Raw genomic sequence first — 22224 nt, forward strand, 5'->3', positions numbered from 1 at the left:
TGAACCCTACCAGAAGAACAAATAAAAGGCTATGAAGGAGGAAGTGTTAAGCAGTATGTGTCAATTTGGGGGAAATTGTTTAGGATATATCTAGTGGTATCATCTTTCTTCTTTGTTGTGAACAGCCAGAAAATCTTCATGACAGTTCTTTTGATCACGTCTTGAGGAAACACTCCAAGGTCACTTGTCAGCTGATCATAACATCCTCAAAAACCTTCTTTGTAGTCTATTAAGTTTGGTTACAGTAAATAGAAGGCGATTCAGTGTAAGAAAGAATGGTAATCTCTTTGTTTTTCCCAGAGGCTACCTGCTAGATTTTGTAAAATAAAGGAAAAGGGTTCAGAATTAGATCATGACCGTACCTGTTTGTAACCATTTTCCAAAGCACCTGGCTGGGTCATTGTCTAGAAACAGAGCCCATATCCATTAATGCAGTCATGACTGAATTTCGTAGAAATAATGCACTGTACTATCTAGAATGCAACCTCAAGGCTAAGCACTGTCAAGCTAAAATCTGGATTGCAAAGAAAGAAGTGAAGTTAACGAAATAGATCCCACTTTAGAAGGGAGAGAGAGGAGAAAGGACGATCTGGGAAGAAATCTAAATGTTGGAAAGGCCAATAGTTTCTTCTAGTATCTTCTGGTGGTAATTTTGAACTTCAATTATATGCCGGCAACCACAGCTGAAAGAGAAATAATAAGGATTAGAATCCTGCTGCATGTCCTGTTCTACATCATTTTCCCACCATATTTTTGGTTTTTGGTTTTTTTTTTTTTTTTTGGGAGTGGTTGGGGGAGACCAAACATTTTACTGTGACTTGCCAGCTACATATGATCATTAAGTATAAAGTTCACCCCACATTCGTTTTCCACCTCAACCATCTCAGGTAATTCCAAGGAGAACTTTCTTCTAAGGAATTAGGAAGGGAAAAGCCTTGAGCTCTTAACAGTGATTTTCGGACAGTAGAGAAGCATTAGTCATGCATGCTTCCTCTTCAGGTTCCATAAATGGAGGCCAAGCCTACAGATACTATCAGATGAATTTAAACAAGGTCGGCTCTGGGGAAGTCTCGGTGAGGGAAAGTAGAGATCTATATGCTTGTGTTAGGAAGTCTGCGGTGGGAATATAGCTAGGGGTTGAGTATACCTAGCTTAGCATGTGAAAGCAGGGCTAGATCCCTACCACATGCATGTGTACCGGCACTCACGTGCATTTCTTCTCAATCATGTCTTCCTATCTTAGGGTAGCTGTTTATTCACTCGCTGATTAATTCTTTACATTCATCTTTCAAACATCAGGTCCTTACATGTTGGTCCAGGCATTGAGTTTGAGACCAGCAGCCCTTAAAGCACAGAATTTAAATCATTTTAAAGACTTCAATGATTCAGTCAAGCCAACTTTAATTTTTAAGTGCAAGTTTAGGTTTATAAAGAGACAAAATCAACTGTTTTTCTTTTCTAATGGAACTCTTACATATGCAACAGGAATCAGTGTGATGTGGGATGAGGACCAAGGGACCAAGGGACGGAAATCCTGGGTTTGGGATTCAGTTTCATTACAAAGGCACTACGTGGCAATGGGCAAGCTACTTAACCTATCTGATTCCACATGCCTCTTTTAAAAAATGAGTGAAGGACTTAAGACTCCTCCCATCTCTAAAATTTTTTTCATTCCATATAGTAATATATTCCATGAAGTTTCCCCTGTGACCAGAATTAGTTTGTTTCTAGCTCAAGTTTCCTTTTTTGTCCTTTCAATGTTAGACCAAATATGAAGAAGAAGTAACATTTTGTTAGAGCTAACAAACAGCCTTTCCACAAAATGACCTTCGGAGGTCAGGCCAGCCAATGCAAGATCTAAATCCAAAGGCAATGGTGTGACCAACTTGTGAACTGGCAGGCAGCCATTAAAAAGGATGGAAATGGGTGTAGGCAGCCAACATTCTTGGCTGGTACATTTCTAATAAACACAAAACAAGAATAGCATTTTCCTCTCTGGTCACTCAACTTGGTACTCATAGCATCGGGACATTAGTAGTTAGGATAAAGATGGTGGTGATACCCAGTTTTTTTAGATCAGGACGGATTAACTAGGAAAAATGAGAAGCAGGCGATGATGTCATTGGCAAGGAATTTTTATTGGTGTTTCTTGTCTCTGAGAAGAGATAGTCTGAGTGATTACAACAGTATCTCCACCTCTTTTTGGTGGTGGTTAAGAATTCCCTGAAACGGAGCTAGGTTGCACTTACTATATTGATGTGAATGAATGGAGGAAAGCTGGTGTGACTTATGATTAAATGTGTCTTCTTTCCCCAAGATGATTCAATAGACATTAATACTTTCTTTTTCAAGAATAAAGGCTTCCATAGCAAATAGCTGTTAACTTGTTGAATACTGGAGGTGCAAGCATTTTAAACTACAGTCATTTATACAAAGTCAGTGCACCTCACAGCTGCAATGTCTTCTAATCATGGCTATTGTGCTAATAATGCACGAGGTTGCTTGAGACGCACATTTCTGTCTCTTCTGGTAATATGGGCAACAAGGACATTTGACTGACAAGACTGTTTTCTCTTCAGTCCTTGGAGATCCTTGAATAAAACGCTCTGTGATGGCAAGCTGTAATTAGCTATGTGGGTGGAAATTAGTGTACTTCAAGTACACCATGTTTAGGGCAGAGGCACCGTGCTTTTTACTACCCGAGGCCACCCTGGTCCTGTGCCACAGCTCTAGGTCACTGCTTCTTGCAGTGCTTCCTTCCAAAAAGCTAACCGTCTTTGTGGAGCTCGGAAACCAGGAGGCTTTTCATAGTTAAAACAGGTTAAACAGTTCTCCAGACAGTTCGGGCATTGACCAAGGATGACAAGGATTCGCTTGTCATTTGAAAGTGCACACACTGCCAGCTTTCACAAGTATCTTTAGAACCGCAGCCCATTTTATACTGAACATCAAACTTCTGAATGGATTCCTGCAGTATTGGTAGGTCCTCCATTTTGGATGTGATAGGAAACCTGCAGCAGCAAAATCCTTTCTACCTTAGTCTAGTCATCTGTATACTGCACACGCAAGCGGGTTATCTCTCAGTTGAAATTTTTATTAAGTCATCGAATATATTGCTTTTATTCTACCCTCCCCACCCCGCGACAAGTTCTGGCTTCTCAGAGGCCCCCTTCACCATCTGACTGTAAGCCATTCGCTGCGTTAGTATTTTCTGTCTACCTTGAGGAGGTGAGCTGCAGACTAGGTGAAAGACAGAACATTTAAAATTATCCTCAGTTCCCATCCCTCCCCGCCCCCGGCCGGGATTCCCTTTCAGCTGGTGACGACAGAAAGGGTTCCACGGGCTGCGTCTCTCGCGGCTGCACAGGGTTCCGCGTGCCTCGGGCCACCGCGTTTCCCGACACCGATGCGTTAGCTGTGTGTGTGTGTTCGTGAGCGCGTGTTTGTGCAGTCATCCCACTACGTTGCGCGCGTTGGCCCGGTCCCCAGGTCCGGCCGACGCTGGGGGGGGCGTCCTAGGGAATCCGGGGGACGACGATGGCCACGTTTTTTGCGTGTTCGGGGCTCTCCTACACCCCCGCCTCTCACGGGGGTAGGGGATGTGGGGGAGTCGCACCGCGGCGGGGGCGCGCAGAAGGGGGGTGATGCCGGCTCGCGCGCCCCGGGTCCTCTCTGCGATCGCGCCCGGCTCGTCACGCCCCCCACCCCCACCCCCCCAGCGGTCCGCTTCCTCACCTCAGCCTCCGGGCTGCGGGAGGGCCGCGGAAGGACAGCGAGGTCAAGGGCAGAGCGGGCGCGCCGAGCCCCCTCCGAACACAGGGGGCCCGGAGCCCGGTGGGCGGCAACAAAGGGCCGCGGCCGCCGCGCCGCCTCAGCCGCCGCCCCGCAGCCCCCTCGTGCGCACCGCCCCTCGCCCCGGGAGGGAGGGAGGGGGAGGGGGAGGGGAGCGGGCGAAGCGGGAGCGGCGGGGGCGGCGGGAGGAGGGCGGCGCCTGCGTGCTCCTCCGCCGCCCCGCCCCCGGCGCCCCGCGGCGAGCCCGGCTCTCCTCCCGCGGCTGCAGCAGCTGCCGGTTCCTCACGGCCTCGGCGGAGGCGGCAGCGGCGCACTCGGAGCGGCCTCTGGAGCGGCGGGCGGGCGGACGGACGGACGGACAGGCGCGTGGCCCCGGCGGCTCCCGTCTGAGGCGGCGGACGAGGCTCGGCGGGGAGGAGGCGGCGACGCAGGCGGAGGAGGCGGCGGCCGCCGGGGGACCCGCTCGGCGCCTCGGCCCCGCGCCCCCTCCTCAGCCCGTGGTCGCTCGCGCTCGGCGGGCCGGCGCCTCGCCTCTGCGCGCGGAGATGGTGTAGCCCGGCCGCCGGAGCCGCCTCTGCTCGCGCGTCCCCGCGGCGTCCGCCTCCCCGCCTGAGAAGAGACCCTCCGCTCGGCGTCTCCCGCGCCGGGGAAGCCTCGGCGCCGCCGGCACCATGAGGTGAGGGGCGCGCGGGCCGCCAGCCATTGTGCCGCGGCGCCGCGACCGCTCTGCGCGGACCCGCCTGCCCCGGCCCGCGGCGCCGGCTCGGCTCTCCCGGCTCTTCCCCGCTCCCTTTTGTCCCTTCTGGTTTCTCCACTCCAGCCGCCCTGTCCAGCCTCCCTGATTTGGGGGAGGGGGCTCCTCCCGTGTTCCCTCACATGCTCTTCTTTCACCCAGGATTTCCATTCCTCAATTTAATATGCCAGCTCCCTCCCTCCCCCCGCCTGGGCTAACGAAACCCAGGAGATGGGGAGGGGCTCGATAATCGTAGTGCGCTTGTTGCCGAGAAACAGGTATTTTCCGTATATATGTAAAAATTCCCTGCACTTTTAGCACAAAGCTCTAGTGTTTAATTAAAGGCGGGGGGAGGAAAGTTTGAAAGGTTTGAAATCTCTGCGGGGAATAAAGTGCCTCTGGTAGGGGTAAAGCAAAGGAACGGGGAAAGGTGAAATTTCTCGATGGTGGGGGAAGGGAGAGAATTTACTAGGTTTCCACTGGCGGGGGACACTGTAAGGCTGGGATAAGTTGTTTGAGGTTTGTAAGCCTGGGCGGGGGAGGGTTTTGTTTGGAAAGCCCTTCTCTCCGGTTGGTAGCAGGCAGTGTTGCATTGCAGCAGAAGCGACAGCGGCTCCCTTCCTCTGTAATCAATACATATTATTTTTTTTTTTTCAGCCCCAAAGGAAAGACTTGGATGTACCGTGGTGAATGCTTTTTGATTGATACGGTGAAACATATGGTGTGATGTTTTTCATTTTTGTTTCTCCAGTTGTGTAGGAGAATAAACCACGATGTGGTGTGTCATTCATTGGAGACCACCCACCACCCACCCCAAGCCTTTCCTAAGCTTGTTTTGTGTCCAATAACCTCTTGCTTTTGGATTGGTACAATACTTTGTGAGAAAGGGGACTTGGTAGACTGAAGGCTGATGCATTTTGCGTTATCATCCTTAAAGGCCTCCCTTTTAGGTTAAACAATTGTGGATGAAGTAAATTACTCCGTTTCTTCCTTCCCAGATAGTCTTTCGGTTCATTTGGATTTGAATCTTCTTTGTGTTAAAGATTAATGGCCGACACTTGCCAAGACCTTTATAATGTAATGAAATGAGATTTGAATAATATCTACAAATTCCTTCTCTTTGGTCTGAAAATGTTGTCATTGGAATCCCCCCCTTATTTTAAGTTGTTTGAAACTTTAGCTTTTATTACCCCCCTCCCCTCAAATCAGGGTTGAATACAGTCCCATTTCACTTTTAAGTATATTTTTGTGCTGTGTTCACTTAAACTTACTATGAAATTTTCCGATTCCAGGTAACATCTTTATGTTAGTGTTAAGTTTTTGCTGAGACCCCTTTTCCTGGGTGATTCCACACAACATGTTTCAAATGTTTAGAAAGTAATTATGGCATAGAAACCAAGATTAATCTGTGTAAAATGCAGGTTGAGAAACTTCAGTTATATTTTTGTGCATTTCTCCCCCTAAACTACTGGTGGTCTGAAAATTCAGGAACTGTTTAATACATGACTGTTCAGTCAGGTAATATTACATACTGGTAATTTGTACTTTAGTGACTTGATTCTTATAGGTCTTGCAGAGCAAGTTAGTAGCTTATAGTTTTTTTCAGACTTGGAGTAATTTTCTTAAAACATCAAAAGGACAAAATAAAGCAGGATATTTTAGCATTTGATCAAAGCTATTTGAAAGCTTATAAAAATATATTAAAGTTTGAAGTATAAACTTAAATAACATACACTGTCTCAGTAAATTACGTCTGGACTTAGAAATTCTGGTTTCTAGTAAAACATGACTTCTGTTTTTAAAGCTGTTTTCTTGCCATATTTCATATTCATTGTAGAGATAGAGAAATCACACTGAAGTTTTTCCAGTAGTGTAAATGGAGAACATCCTCCCCAGGTCTGAGAAGTCTGAACAGTCTACAGTAATTCTTTGTAGGCTGATTTTGAATAATTTAAGAGCAGAAAAGAGGATCAGCTAGTTTTTCACTTTGAAAGGCTTTGGGCTGTTCAGTAGCTGGTGTGTGCAGCTTGGTTGCTGTGAGGGTAGGGTGGCTTGGTATGAGGTAGTCTCTTGCTGTAGGAAGTTAACCTTTTAATGAAATGGACTCTCTCACCCCATGTGAAGGATAGTTCTGGTGTTCCAGAGGCCACCCAGAAAGAGTAGGAATTTCCATTAGGTTGATCAGAACTCTGAAGTGATACGTAAGTATCTTACAGAATTGAGTAGTTGTGGTAAGATCTCTCAGATGTTTTAGTTCTAGGAACAGAATGTTTTTGTCACATAGCGTACTCTTATATGGAACGGAACTGTGCATTCCTGAAAGTCTTAAGGCACGATTCACATGTAAAGTGCTGTATATAGATTTATTAGATTTTGACTAGAGGTGAACAAGTGGTCTAGTATTTAAAGGACAATGAATGAGCTGAGGGGAGGAAAAAGCCACAAACCGAAAATACCATACAGGGATTTGTAGTAGCCTGTTGAGTTTTTGGTTCTGTACTGTTTTTCATTTGTAATGTTTCAAAACACGTTAAGATTCTTTGTGATTGAGAAGTATGTATGGGATTGTATCTTCTAAAAACCGATTGATCAAAGTTTTCTCTCTTTGTTAAACAGAAAGAACCTATTATAATTAAAATAGTTCCCTGTAGTTTGATTTTCTAGGAAGAGCTCAGGAAATTTTGGATTGACATTTTTGTGTCATATTGTATGGTCTTGGCTACTGTGATACTAGATACTCAGACTTTGTCACATAAAAAAGCATACTTTGGTTATGAGGATTTGACCAAAGCTACTTACAGAGTGACCTTGAGCTAAGCATAGCATTTCATGGACACCCACAGTGTTACATATTATGTATACAAATGAATGATAAAAAGGTATGCATATATAAAGCTGTATATAGTTTACTCATTTGCTTTTTGAGACAGGTCTCGTGTATTCTGTGCTGGCCCGAGACTCAGTTGTATAAATGAGGATGACCTTGATTCTGGTTCTCCCACCTCCACCACCAGAATGTTAGGATTACGGGCTCGAGACGGCACCCATAGCTTTGTGCTGTACTGGGATGTCTACGCAGGGCATTCTAGACAAACATTCTGCCAACTGAACACATCTGTGCATAGCTGGGTGATTCTTTACTGGGTTATGAGGATCAAATACAGAAGGTGCTTTGTGTGCTTCCTTTGTTTGGGCATACACACTTATTTTAGACTAGTTGTACAAAACTTTTGGCCAGTTTGCTTTCTTGTTGACCTTATTTAAGGATGTCAGTTACATTGCATTTTGCCAATTCAGTCCAGTAGATACATGCAGATGATACATTTCTGGGGATTGAGGAAGAATGCCATGCATTCATTAGTAGTGTTTGCTTGACACATGGGTCCAGAGAAGGTTCCAGGAATGCTACTTATTGAACTGTTCTATGCCCAGCCTTATTGGTTAGGTGAGGAAACTTTTTTCCCCCCGTTTTCTTTCTCTGTATATGTTTAGTCTTTGAAACTTCTTTATAGGTTTGCAACCTTAATTTATAGTAATGATAAATTTAAAATACATAAAGAGGAGCAATGAAGGGACAGAATTCCGTCTTCTTAATTAGCATATTGGTAAAAGGTGATCCTATTATTTCGAAGGATTATAGTGTTAAGATACATGGCCAGGAAACGATGCACATGACTGTTTCCACTTTCATGGTTCCCTGTGCTTCTAACTATTGGATATGTGACTCTTCCACAGATATTTATTCTAGAAGTAGGAGCTACATATTCAGGGTGTTTGTTTTTTCAAGGCAGGATTTTTTTTTGTTTGTTTTTTTTGTTTTTGATATAATCTTGACTGTCCTGGAAACTCACTGTGTAGACCAGGCTGTCTTCAAACTCAGAGATCCACTTGCCTCTCCCTCCTGAATGCTGGGACTAAAGGAATGCACCACCACTGCCAGGCTAGCTTTAGGTTTTTGGTTTTGTTTTTTTGTTTTTTTGTTTTGTTTTTTTTTTTTTTTTTTTGGAATGTCAATTTTAGAGTTGAATATATGTATGGATAAGTAGATATGACTTATTTAACTATATAATATTCAGGGATTTGGAATAAACAATTAGGCAGGCACTATTTGGACTGTAAAAAAATTGCATTAGTTGCTTTGATGTTTAATTTTACGTACAGCTTTAGAGCAGGGGTGATTGTGTAACTTTAAGAATACCTAACCTTTATTTTGAGAGTAAGGAGGTATTTGGAAAGGGATATGTCAGTTTTGTGTAGTTGTTGGGTAGTAAATATTTAAGCCCTAACCTCTTCTTTGAAATTGATGGAATTGAAAAGAAGTAAAGGTTATAAAGATAACTGAGTTGAGGTACCACAGGAGATGCCACTAAATAGAAGCTTGAGAGTTTGCTTTATGGAAAAACACAAAGAGCTAAAGAGTCTTCCTTGTTATACCTTAGTAACCCCAGATTGTGTCTTGTCTGTCTGTCTCTCTTTCTCTTTTTGTTAGTTCTAAGGGATCTAATACTTACCAGTAAAATACTTAACTAATACTCTCTATATGCCAATGTGTTGGCCTTTGGCATTCTTTTAGAATTTTACGTGCTAACAGTCACAGTCACAGGTTTGGAGTGCCTGTAACATTCTAGAACTGTACTGGGTACCGCTCTGGTAGGATGTATCATATTTTCAGGTACAGGTATTAATACAATTACTTAAACAAAACTAGCAGCATCACTACTGTAAGAATGGATGTAGAATTTGCATCTTTCTCGCTACCAAAGCTTAGACTTAGCCAGAGCCCCATATTCAGGTTTGTTTATCTCCAGAGCTCTTTGGACCCTATTTCCTTGACTTTATTGTAAAGTACTAAATTACTAGATATAAGGCTAATTCTGTTCTTTAGTGTCTGATCAGAGACTCAAATTTGAGCAACAGACTTACGAGTCTCTTGGTTTAGCTTGTTTCTGTGCTACTGCTCTCTTTTTTAGTGCCTAAGACACCAGTTTGGTATTTCATGATGTTCATGACAGAATTACTGTTTTCTCAAAGTTCAAGAGTGGAAGTTTAGGGCTAGTGGGGTCTGGTGAGGGCTCTTTGTTGTCAATTGGGGGATGGTAATGGGACTAGGAAACGGCTAGAGATTTTTCTTAAGAATCCATCACTCTTGTTGTCTTAGAGGTCACTTAACTGTGGTTATCTCCAAATGAGTTACATTTGGCACGCAAAATCGGCTTGATTAGAAAGAATGAATCCTCTATTTCTAGGAAAGTCTAACATCTTACAGGTTTATGTTAAGAATTTGAAAAGCCATGAGTGTTAAGCTGCTTTAAAGAAAGAAGTTTTGAAGCTCCTCAAAAATTTAAATTTAGAATGACATGATCTAGTAATTTCACTAATAGAAACGTAGAGATGAAAACATGTCTACCAAAAAGCTTGCACACACAGGTTCATATCATCATCATTCATGTAAGTGCCTGAATGGTCAGAATGTGGAATACCCTTAAAATTAAATATTACTTAATCATCAAAAATAATGAAGTATTGGTACATTCCACTGTGCGGATGGATACATGCTAAGAGATGAGAGCTAGATTCCAAAGGCAACATCCTGAATAAGTCTACTAGGATATCAGCAGTTGCCAGGAGTGACGGAGGAATGGGAAGTTTGGCAAATGTTTGAATATGGATGTGCCTTCTCTTTGAAGTGAAATGTTGAATTAGTGGTACAACCTTGTATATATATTAAAGGGTGAATTTTTTAGTGTCTGAGTTATAGCTTAACTTCCATCCCCAGGCATTAGATTATTTTTAAGGCATATTTATTTATTTTTACTAGAGTAGATCATACCGAAAGAGAATCTTAGCTGTTTTTTTTTTTTTTTTTTTTTTTACACATTATCCCTTGACCCTTTTATTACTTTGAATTAATATTGACATCTTCATGTTTTCTTGAAGAAGACAGATGGAGACATACCATTGGGCTGTCCTTTTTAGGAGGCAGCTTTGCAGGTACTTAGATTGAAACCTTGACAGTGGTGCCTTTGAGAAGCCTGAGCAAGTTTTAGAGTCTTATATTACTGCTAAATTAACAGTGGGCAGTTTCCTTGTTATAAATAAAAATGACAGTCTGGTGAGATGGCTCAGCAGGCCTACAGGTGCCCAGCCCAATGACCTAAGTTTGATCCTGGGACCTTCTCGGGTGAAGGGAAGAATGACCTCTGACCTCTATTTGTATCTGTGGTACACACTCCACCTCCAAAATTAAAAAATTGAAGGTCTAAAAACAATAAGAATGGCTAAGACCACCAATCAAATACAATGACGCATATATCTAGGCTCTTTAGAAAACTGTTTAGTCTGAAGAGTGATTTCCTAGAGTCTGTTTACAGTAATCTTAGGTACCAGTGAGAGCTTTGTCTTTTGGGAATAAGATAGCCATGATGACATTTTAAATGAACTGAGTACTTTTCCAGTGGTAAAGGCCTGCTGGAGTACCCAACCTTGGTAGTGATGATGTGAATTCAAATGATGACCTTTTAGACTTTAACTGATGACTCTTTAGATTTATGTCCTTTTTGGTCTCTATGCCATTGTCAATTAGATAGGGGAGAAACTTTAGGAAAAAGACTCTAGAACATAAGGAAAATGAATAATCTTTAGGTCAAATCTCAAGGGAGTCCAAATTGCTCATTTTGCAATTCAGTGAAGGGTTGGGGCTCCTTCTGGGTTTGTTTTGTTATGCAGTCCTGAGATGTCATCATTCCCCCTCCCATATTTTCATCTCCTGTTAGCTACAAGCAAAATTGGTAACCTTGCTCTATAAACCATGTCTGCCTCTGCCTCTTGAATGATTAAAGGTTTGCACCACCACACTCAACTTTAGTATTTTTAATGCTGTAAGAGTTATGCATCTTAAATGTTCATTTAAAATGTTTATCTAAAACTGTTCTTTAATAGTTTACTTAATTACTTTTAGAAAGTGAGCAAACTCCTGTTCAAATAAATATCTGGTGATTTTTCTGAATTGACTTTTTCCTTTCCATTATAAAAATGGCTCAGATTTTGCACATATTTTTCAAAGTATAAAAATGTTAAACAATCAGATCCAAACTAAATAGGAGTGTGAGTTTATGCATGATGTACTCATTTGTGTCTGTGTACTTGTGTGTATTTGCATGTGGAGGCCAGAAGTTAGTTTCTGTTGTCACTATTCTGTCCCCCCCTCGCCCCCTCTCCCCTTTTGAGACAGCCTCTCACAGAACCAGGAATCCATCTGTTTGGCTAACAAGCTTCGGGAATACACTTGTCTCTGCTCTCCCAGCCCAACCTGTGTAGGTGCAGTGCAATTAGTTGTCTTTTAAGTGGGTTCGGAGGATCCAAATTCATGCATAGTAGTAGGCCTTTTAATAACTGACCCTCTCTCTAGATCACTTGAATTATAATAGTACCTTCTTGTACAGCTTTCTAGGCTTTTTATAATACATTTGCAGTTGTAAATGTTTTGTGTGTATAAGTAAAGATTGTATTATTTAAACTTGAAAATGTGGAGAGATGGCTCAGCAAGTGAAAGGTGCTTACTGTCAAGCCTGATGACCTGAGTTCAGTTCTTGGAACCCTTATGGTACAAGGAGAGAGCTAACCACTAAAAGTTGTCCTGATCTCTGCATGTCTGCTGTCTCTCTCTCTCTCTCTCTCTCTCTCTCTCTCTCACACACACACACACACACACACACACACACACACACACTAGATGATTATTTTGTATGTAATTGTTGGCATCAAATACACATCTTTATAATCTTTCAGTGACTTCCTAGTAGTCCATAACCTTGGATGAATGGATCATGTCTGCTTAATCACTTAAAGATTATTTGTTCTAATATTTTTTTTTCCTGAACCCATGCTCTTTGGTTCTGGGAACCAAACCTAGTATCTTGCTTTTGTATTTTGTACTTGCTAGACAAGCACTCTTGAATTGAGCTAAATTCCAAACTCTTTTGTGTGAGGCAGCACATGCCTCTAATTCCAGTACTTAGGGGATGATGGATCAGGAGACTGAGACCATAGGTTACATGAGATCCTGTCTCCAAACATAAACTCACTGCTGTGAACTTCCATGTAAGTATGCCTTTGTGTTTATATATGATCATATTTTAGGATGAAGTTTTAGAAATAAAAAATCAAGAAACTATTTACTTTCCTCTTTTTTGTTTTTCAAGTTAGGATGGTCTCATGGCTCAGGCTGGCCTGGAACTCTAAATCCTTTTGTCTGTCTCTGAAGTGATGGGATTACAACATGCACCACCATGTGCTTCTATATCCTTTACTGTTTACCGTTAGCATCTTAGGTCCTCCTCCATTCAGTTACACCATGCAAAACAGCTAGCACACTTGAACAGTTGTCTCATTTCCACGCTTGACTCTCATTCTCCATTCATCAATCAGAATGATCTTGAAGTGGAAACTAAATATTGTTATTCTCCTCCTAATGTCTTTAGCAGCACTTAGGATAAAATTCAATAATCAAGATTATGAAAGTCATTTGTGATAGGCTTTGTAGTTCTGTTTCCCAGTACAGTCCTCTGCAAGGGTGCAATGAACATTTGAGAGAATAATAGATGAAGCAATTACCAGACTAAGGAATTACCAAGTTTTGATATACATTATATAATGGTACTTTATTTAGAGTTCCAGTGTCCTTATATTCTTCATTGTTAGTCTGATAGGAAAAGGTGTTACCCCATTGTGTGTGTGTGTGTGTGTGTGTGTGTGTGTGTGTATATATGTACATAAATATAAAAACATTTAGTTATTCTTAAGGACACTAGTCTTTTATAGTGCGTATCTCTTGTACCTGTTAACTACTACTTTCTAACAGATGATCTCAAAATTTAGTGTAAGGTGTATTGGTTTGCCAATAGTAAGTCTGGACTTACTAAGACTGCTAGGTTTTTCATTTAGTTAGTTTCATCTCTGTTGCCGTGTTAAATATGTTGACCAATACCATCTTACGGGAGGGAAAGATCATTTCAGTTTATAAGTTACAGTTCATCATTGAAGAACTCAGTCTGGAACCTGAAGCAGAAAGCATGGAGAATTGCTGCTTGGTGTCTCACTTGTTCAGGCTTCTTAGCTATCTTTCTTATACAGCCCAAGACCACTTGCCCAGGGAATGGTGTCACCCACAGTGCTGTCCACCCCACCCTCAATCAATAGTCAAGACAATCCTCCACCTTCCAGTTTGAACTAACCTCAATGGAAGTCTTCTCAGGTGGTGACTAGTCTGTGTCAGGTTGACAGTTACAGCTAACTAGGAGAGCATGTTTCATGGGATATGCCCCATCTACCTGCTTCTTTAATACACCCTTCATTCCAGTATGCATACATATCCAATCTCTCCTTGCTGCCTGTTTGCTTATATTTCCTTAGCAATGGCAAGTCATGTGTTCAAACCTAGAGTCTATCAATACTGAAGGAGACTACACTAGATTATATGAGGTATTACTTGTCTGGACCTTCATCTGATAGGTGCATCTTCTGTGTTTGCCACCTGCCTTTTAATTTTATTTGGTTTCAGAAGTTTTTAAGTTTCCTGTCAAATTTATCAGTAGATCATCTTGATAGTGTCTTTGTTATCCTGTTTTCTGTAAGTTAAAATTGATTGTCACCTATATTTTCTTCTGCTGCTTAAATATCTGAAATTAATTTTAGAGTAAGTGAAAGGTTCAGCTATCAACTATGTAATGACTTAGAGAATTTATTGAACAATCTATTCTTTTCTGTAGACTTGAAATACCATATTCATATTATATGCTGAATTTTTTATAAGTATTTAATTGTTTCTGTGTTCACTGGCTAACTCTGCCATTTTGTTTTTGTTCTTCTGTAGTGGCACTGTCTCAGGCATGTGTCAAGTGTTCTGCCATGGTAAACTTCTCACTGTGGAGCCATTCTAACTTCACAGTACCTTTTAATCAGAGAAAGGAAAGATGCTCTTTAGTTTCAAATTTTAATTTGCTTTTCTGTTTCTGTTTTCAAATTAGCTTTAGAATAATTTTGTCAAAGCTAGTGAAAACGAAATAACCCTTTGACCCTCAAATCTGTCGTGATTGTAATTAGAATTATATGAAATCGGTGGATAGCTGTGGTTAGGGGAGGGTACTGATGGTTTATAATTTTATATTTTCCAGTTTCCCCCTTTATTTAGATTTTACATGTCATGTCCAGAAAGTGTAGCAATATACTTTCTATTTTAAGTTTCACATACCGTATAAAAAAGGTATTTTTTGAGACAGGCTTTAGCTGGGTAGCACAAGGCTGGTGTGGAACATACCTTGTCACCAGGTTGGCCTCAAATTTGTGACTGCCCCCCTCCCCCCGAGCTTCCCCATGCCAGGATTACTTGAGTGTGTATATAAGCCCCCAGTACTTGTTAGTTAATTAATTATTTAATTAATTAATTAACGAGGTGTCTCATAAATAGCCTAGGCTGATAAAACTCAGATTGGCTTTGAAGTTGGGACTATTCTCCCTTGGCCTTCAGAGTGCTGGGACTATCAGCATGTGTTTTGCTTAATTTTATCTATTATTATTTAATTTATATTTTAAAGCATACGTCTTGTGTTTGGAAAAATTTTTTCTTTGTTAATTAAGTCTAGTGCTAGTGTTTATAGTCTCATTTTCTTAGAGTTTTAAAAAAATAAAGTTCGAAAATGTTATGAAGTACTCGCTACCCAGAAACTTCATCAGGTGACACTGCTTTTGCAGCTAAAAACTGGGGACTTTATATCTCTCTGTGGGTGAGGGAATGGGGGCCGAGACAGCTTAACCAGTATACAGCAGAAATGTTATTTTTTCTCTCATCTAGAGCCTCGGTTTTTACTAGTAAGCTTTTGGGTTTCTCTGTAGTTGTTAACTTTTACTGATCTGTAGTTTGATGTTGGGTGAATAATTAAATTTTTCTTGCTATTTCATATATAAGGAGTATTTATTTTCCTTAAATAATTGGTATGAAGAACAAGGCCACGTAGAATGAATTAGCCTAGAACATTTCATAGATAACAGGGCAGTAGCACAGATGTGGAGAAATGGCTTTGTTTGGATTTAATCTTGAAAAATGAAACATAATTATAAAAACTTTGCTATGGTTGCAACTATGTTATATTGTTAGGATGCAAGAACAGTGAATCAAGTGTTGCTTGCCTAATATTTTTGTATAATTTTTAGGACAAACTTGCAGAGTATGAACCGTAGTTTTAATGCTATAGTGAGCCTTTCTAATACGATAAAACCATTTTTTGCTAAAATGATTAAGACTTAGTTTTCCTAAGGACATTCTTTTTTTTCAGATTATTTTCTTTTTACCTCCTTATAATCAAATCTTTGTTAGTTGTCTTCAGTTATGAACTGAGCATGTCATGTAACCTAGAGTGCTAATTAAACATTAGGAGATTTTTTTTTTTTTTTTTGGACACACTTAAAAGAGGCCTGGGTTTTATAGTGGGTTCCAAACCAGCCCAAGGTATATAGTGAGGCATTGCCTATCCAGAAGAAAACAAACCTCCAAACAAGCCAATAAAAAAAAGAAACTTTGTCTCATGACACTGGGGATAGAGGTAGGGTATACTCACTCGGCACACAATGCAGTGCTCACTGACTTCTGAGGACCTGGGTGAGTCTTGGAGGAAGTAGATGGGTTTTTAATTTGTTCCTATTTAAACCCCTTAAAGCAGGGGTTCTCAACTTGTGGGTTATGGTCCCTTTGGGGGGGGTACCTATTAGATAATTCGATATATCAGATATTTACATTATGATTCATAACTAGTAAAATTACAGTTATTGTGTAGCAACAAAGTAATTTTATGGTGTTTGGGGGGGGGTCACCACAGCATGAGATGCCTACTGTGATGGAGAGATTGACGGGGCAGAGATTCGATGGTGGACTGTTTTCAGAGCTGTGCTGCCTTGGAAGGTATATTAAGACCTTTGGTCTGTTTTATCCTCTCCCATTTTCACAAATACATTACTTTGGATTCATTTCTTCCATTGCTCTTAACTCCTATCTAGTTTGTCCCCATACAGAAGTCAGAAGAACTTCCTGATTCAGATTTAACTAGCTCAGCCTCATTCTGCACAACCCCCCCAGGTCTTCTGTTTCTCAGCATCAAAGACCAACTTTTCTTTATCGTGGCTTAAATCCTACATGATTGTTTTCACTCTGTGATTCCAAAGTTAATAGAGTAGCCCAACAAGATAACCCCCAGAAGGACGTGCTTAGAAACTACACATTCCCTTGTACTTAGCTTACTTAGTGAGGGATGAGGTCTCTGATTTCAAGAGCTGTACAGAAAAATACTTGATACCATGAGGATGTTTGACATATCTGTGGTTGATTTCCTTCTAAAGAGTGGCAGGTGCACATGACATTTAAATTTCCTGTAGCATTTATACCCCTTAGGTGTAATGGATTGGCAAAGTCACTTTGTTTTTATTTAAAAAGTTTTGAGTTTGGGAGCTCAGTGTCTTGCTTATCACATCCTTGGTATTTGTAGTCGTCAGATCATAGTTATATTACATTTGTAGAGTGCAGTGGGATGTTTAATACATACAGTGTAGGATGTGGAATGATTGAAACCAGTTCACGGTTGCTTTACTTGGTGTATTTTTGTGATGGCGTATTTGAGGTTGACTTTGTCAGCCTGTCGTGCAGTGAATCTCATGCCACCGTCTCAGTTTTATATTGCTGCAGTCAAGTAAATGCATATTGTTCCCCTTTCAGGGAATTGCCTTTGAATGCCTTCTTTTAGTTTTATATATTCTTTTAGATAGGAGGTTTCCCAAGTTATTTCCTCTTGTGGGGCAGGTAGTCAAGTTTAACGGAATCGCACCTGTGAAGGATAGCAAGATGGTACAATAGGTAAAGGTGGTTGCTGCTAAGCTTGGTGACCAAGGTTCAATCCCCAGAACACACATGGTAAGACTGACTTACTTGCCTGTTGACTAGGAGGCTTACTACCTTGGTCTGCTAACCTAGGACTAGTCCTGGAAGCTTATCTAGGCCCAGAATGTTTTCAGCCTCTGAATAAGATCGCACCTTCCTAGTTTTTTCTGATTTCCAGCTGGCTAATTCAACTCAGCTGTTTTGGCGAAAATGCCTTTCTAAGCTGACTAATTTAATCTGGCTTCTTTGTGGCTCTGACTGAATTGTTCTGCTTGGCCTCAAACTAACTCTGGAAACCTGTTCTAATCTTCTGGCTCTATATTCTCTGGTTCATTCTGTTTTCACTTGTGTCTCGCTTGTTCCCTCTTCAACCTGTCTCTGTAAAATTCTCCTGATAAAACGGCTTCTTTCTTCTCTCTCTCTGCTCTGCTCCCTCTTAGACTGCCTCTCTTTTCTCTCTATCCTCATGAGATTTGGGCATAGTCTAATCTGTCGAATCTTTCTCTGATTTGTCACTTTGTCTGCTACTCAATTAGACATCACTTTCAAAACATGGGCACTTCCTTTTACAAACTAACTTCACCTTCATTGTTTGGGATTGAAGTTCTGTCCTAAGGGCTGAGCCATACCTCAACTACAAACAAGTGTTTTATTTTTTCCTTCAGTAAGTAACACAGTCTTAGGGTTTACAATGTGATAAAATATCTTGCAACAGAATAGAACTTCAGGTAGCCCTCTGGGCTCTTTTTATGAATGTCCTGGTACTGGTGGGCACTCACACACAAATACACATTTTTAAAAGTAAGAACATTGTCTTTGAGACATTGACTATCCCAAATTTCAGTTTTCTCCATAAATTAGGATTAATAGTTAATTGCCTTATTTTTGAGACTTACCATAATAAGCTTAGCAGATTTGTGTATTTAGAGTTCTCATACGTATGTATGAATGATTGTCTAAGTCTGAAATATATAAGGCAGAACAATAGGCTAGGAACATACAAGAGCTGGTGTTAAGTGCTGGGGTGTTGCTCAGTAATAGAATCTGTGTTTAGTACATGCAAAATGTGTTCAATTCCAGCACCAGAAGGAGTATTAGAAAAATGAAAAAAAGTTGATTTTGACTGTTAGTCTGAAATTTGTAGATAGACCTAGTATGTTAGAAAGTCAGATGGGATTCTTGTGTTTTGTGTATCTAGCTTCTGGTCTTTGCTCGAATTCCTTGACTTAGGAATGGAGTTCTTTTTTTTTTATTTTTTAATTTATGGAGACCTTTTTTATTTTCTGCTTCTCTAGTCATAGAACTTGTCTTTTTTATATGCCTTTCCATTAACACCACCCACCCCCATTTGTTTGAAGCAGGGTCTCACTATATATAATGTGTGTACAGCCCTTGCTTTAGGAAGTGTGTACTGGTGCTGGAGAGATGGTTCAGAGATTAAGAGCACTGGCTGCTCTTCCGGAGGTTCTGAGTTCAATTCCCAGCAACCACATGGTGGCTCACAACCATCTGTAATGGGATCCGATGCCATCTTCTGGTGTGTCTGAAGAGAGTGTACTCAAAAACAGGAAGTGTGTGCCACTATGCCTGTGATTCATTTTCCTTTTATAAGAATCCCAGCCATACTGGATTAAGGATCTAACATTGTGTCCCTTCTGCAGTGACCCTGTTTCTAAGTAAGGTCTTATTCTGAGATACCTCATCAAGTTCTAGCCTGAGTTTCCCATTTGGGTATGTATCACAACTTTGATCTCATTCATCTCACTTTGGTTAGACAAGCTGCCTCAGTGACAGATATAGAAGGAAACTTGTATATGTGTCTAAAAAAATACATTCAAGAATCACAGTAAAGCCACTAGTGCTAATAAATGCAGAGTTGTAGGGTCTGAGATTACACAAACCACAATTTTGTTTCTATGCATTAGCAATGAACCATCCAAAAAATAAATTCAGAAAAAGCAGTTTTATTTGCAGTAGTATCTAAGAGAATAAAATATCCAGAAGTAAATTTAATCAAGGAGTTAAAATATGTATTCTGAGAATAGAATTTTTCTGAAAAAAAAAAGATTTAAATAAATGAAAATAGATACTGTTAGGAGGGCAGTGCTACCCCAAATGATACCTGTGGGCACTGTTGTCCCTATCAAAATCCAGTGACATTCTTTGAAAAGAAAAAAGGCCATCCAAAATTGTTAGTGGAATTTCAAGGGACCCTAACTAGCCTTAAAGAGCAGAAGTAGAAAGTCCATGTGACCAGTTTCAAAACTACTAAAGCGGGCTGGTGAGATTGCTCAGCTGGTCAAGACACTTATTACCAAGACAGAATCTGAGTTTAATCCCCAGGATCCATGTGATAGGAAAAAGAGACTTGACAACCTCCTGCAAGTTCTGATGGCCACACATGCACCCTGTGTATACACAGACACACAGACATACACACACAAGCACACACACAAACTGTAGTATCTTTTAAAAATCTTACTAAAATGCTACAGTTATGAAAACCCATATAGACTAATGAGCAGAAGAGAGTTTAAAAATAAACTCTTGGGTACATAGGAAGTCTATTTTCAACAAAAGTGAAAAGTCTGTTGGATGTGTTGACTTGGAACTGTAAATTCCAACATGAGGGAGGATGAGGCAGGAGATTTGCTGCTTAGTTTGAGGCCAGCTTGAGCTACAGAGTGAAACTGTTCTATTCCCACCCCATTTCTCCCCCCCACAAAAATCCCAGCCCAAGAAAGGAAGGAACAGTGATAGATCATTTATGGTTGAAGGTTCTTTGCTATTTAACAAGTGATGTTGAAAAATTATCCCCAGGACTTCTGAAAGATATTCCCACAGTTGTGTGTGTGTGCGCGTGCGCGCGCGCGCGCGCGCGCACACACACACACACACACACACACAAACACACACACACATTTCTGAACCTTGACACTAGTTATTTGGGAAAAATCAGAACTCTGAAAATAGAACCAAACAAAAATTATTGACACAGTCATTAGTATGTTACGAGTTATATGAAGAAAAAAGATTTTTGAAATTTTTAAGATTTTATTTTATGTGTATGAGTGCACTCTTCAGACACACCAGAAGAGGGCATCAGATCCCATTACCAATGGTTGTGAGCCACCATGTGGTTATGGGAATTGAACTTAGACTTCTGGATGCTCTTAACCACTGAGCCATCTCTCCAGCTCCTTAACTCATTGCTCTTGTTGGTATGAACCAAGTGGGCTAAACAATTCTATATGACAATGTTTAGTATTTCTTAAAGTAAACATTTGATACATATTGCTGCTGATGATCATTGAAAGGCAAGTTCACAATGTTCTTACTATTCTTTTACACTGGAGAAACTGAGGCTTAGAATAGTTTCTGTTAAACATACGGCCTCTTTCATGGCAGACTGGACAAGATGTTACAGAGCTTTAAAGTGAGGGGTAGTAAAGGAAAGCATGCCAGATGATGATGGTGTATGCCTTTAGTCCCAGCACTCAGGAGATCTCTTTAAGTTGGAGGCCAGCCTGATCTACAGGAGAGCTAGAACTACACAGAGAAATTCTGCCTCAAAAAACCAAAACCAAAATAAATCTCACAAAAGATATGAATACCCATGTACTTCCTGTAAGTTATTTATTCTAATTCTAAGCTGGTATATAGGATGCCCTTCCATTGGAGCACATTGTAAATGAGAGAACCTTGTTTGAAATACAACTTTGTCTTATTTCCAAGCTTACACATTTTTGAACTTTTTTGTTTTTGTTGGATCAGTAGCTTGATATTTGGTGTATGGGGGCTAAGGTACAGGGTTATTTCAGAGGCTGAACCAGTGTATACAAAGCTGTGTCTGTATTCTACATAATTGCCTTTATTTATAATAAACATCAAGAATACATGGATGCTTTTGTGATGTATAGATTGATTTACAAGCTAATGTTTTTAAGACAATACGTTGTTATGAGCGGAATAGCTACTTTGTGACATTAAAGGCTTTCTTTGAAAGTGTGGGAAAACATTTTAAACTTTTTTTGTGTGTGTGTTAAATCTGTCACACATTGGGGCATTTAATATTCTCAAAGTAAGTAGAGCACAACACAGTGAAGTTATTTATCGATATGATAGGAATAGCTGCAGTTTTTAATCTTTGTTCTTGAGGTAGAGAGATGGATTTGAGTTCTCTGAAGTGATATTAGTTTACCTACATACACAGTTCATTGAGATAATTCAGATCCCAAGAGAATTAAAATGCTTATAGTTCTTTCTGGTAATTATAATTTTTAAAATCAGCTGAAAGTATTTATTACTATTAAGTTATGAATCAAGAGGTGTATGTGTACACCCAAGCATTATTACCTCTTGTCTAAGAACTAGATGGACAGCTGGCTAAGCAGTTAAGAGAACTTGTTGCTCTTGCAGAAGAAAGCCAAGAAACCCATTACACACAAGGTGCTCACACCATCTGCAACTCCAGTTTCAGAAGATTGTAGTTTCTCTCTTTTTGGCCTTAGTGGGAACTACCAATGCACACACAATAAAATAAAATCAGAACTGCCTCCTAGATGATGCTTTCAAATGGAAGTATGGCTCCAAAATGAGCTTAAGTAGGTTTTGTTGTTTGCTTTTGGGTTTTTTATATCTGGTGGTTTTTTGGTTTTTTTCTTTTTTCTTTTTATGCTGAATAAGAGGAACAGCAAGAACAGAAACATTGAGAGTAAAGGTATAACAATATTTCACAGTTCTAGGTAATTTAGATTTATATTTACCATTTTGTAGT

The 22224-nt window shown here is 40.4% G+C and overlaps 1 protein-coding gene across 6 annotated transcripts in view; it reads left to right on the forward strand.

Annotated features, from left to right (window-relative positions):
* The first annotated feature begins 4043 nt into the window (after positions 1-4043).
* Positions 4044-22224, forward strand: part of ENAH (ENAH actin regulator) — a 114292-nt gene continuing 96111 nt past the window's right edge. For all 6 annotated transcript variants that reach the window (XM_080909195.1, XM_080909197.1, XM_080909196.1 and 3 more), the window contains exon 1: positions 4044-4468. In XM_080909195.1, the coding sequence (XP_080765321.1) occupies positions 4464-4468 (5 nt within the window). In that variant the 5' untranslated portion in view covers positions 4044-4463. The remainder of the gene's footprint in view (positions 4469-22224) is intronic.

The sequence above is a fragment of the Micromys minutus genome, assembly GCF_963924665.1.
Source record: "Micromys minutus genome assembly, chromosome: 1".
Classification (NCBI taxonomy): domain Eukaryota; kingdom Metazoa; phylum Chordata; class Mammalia; order Rodentia; family Muridae; genus Micromys; species Micromys minutus.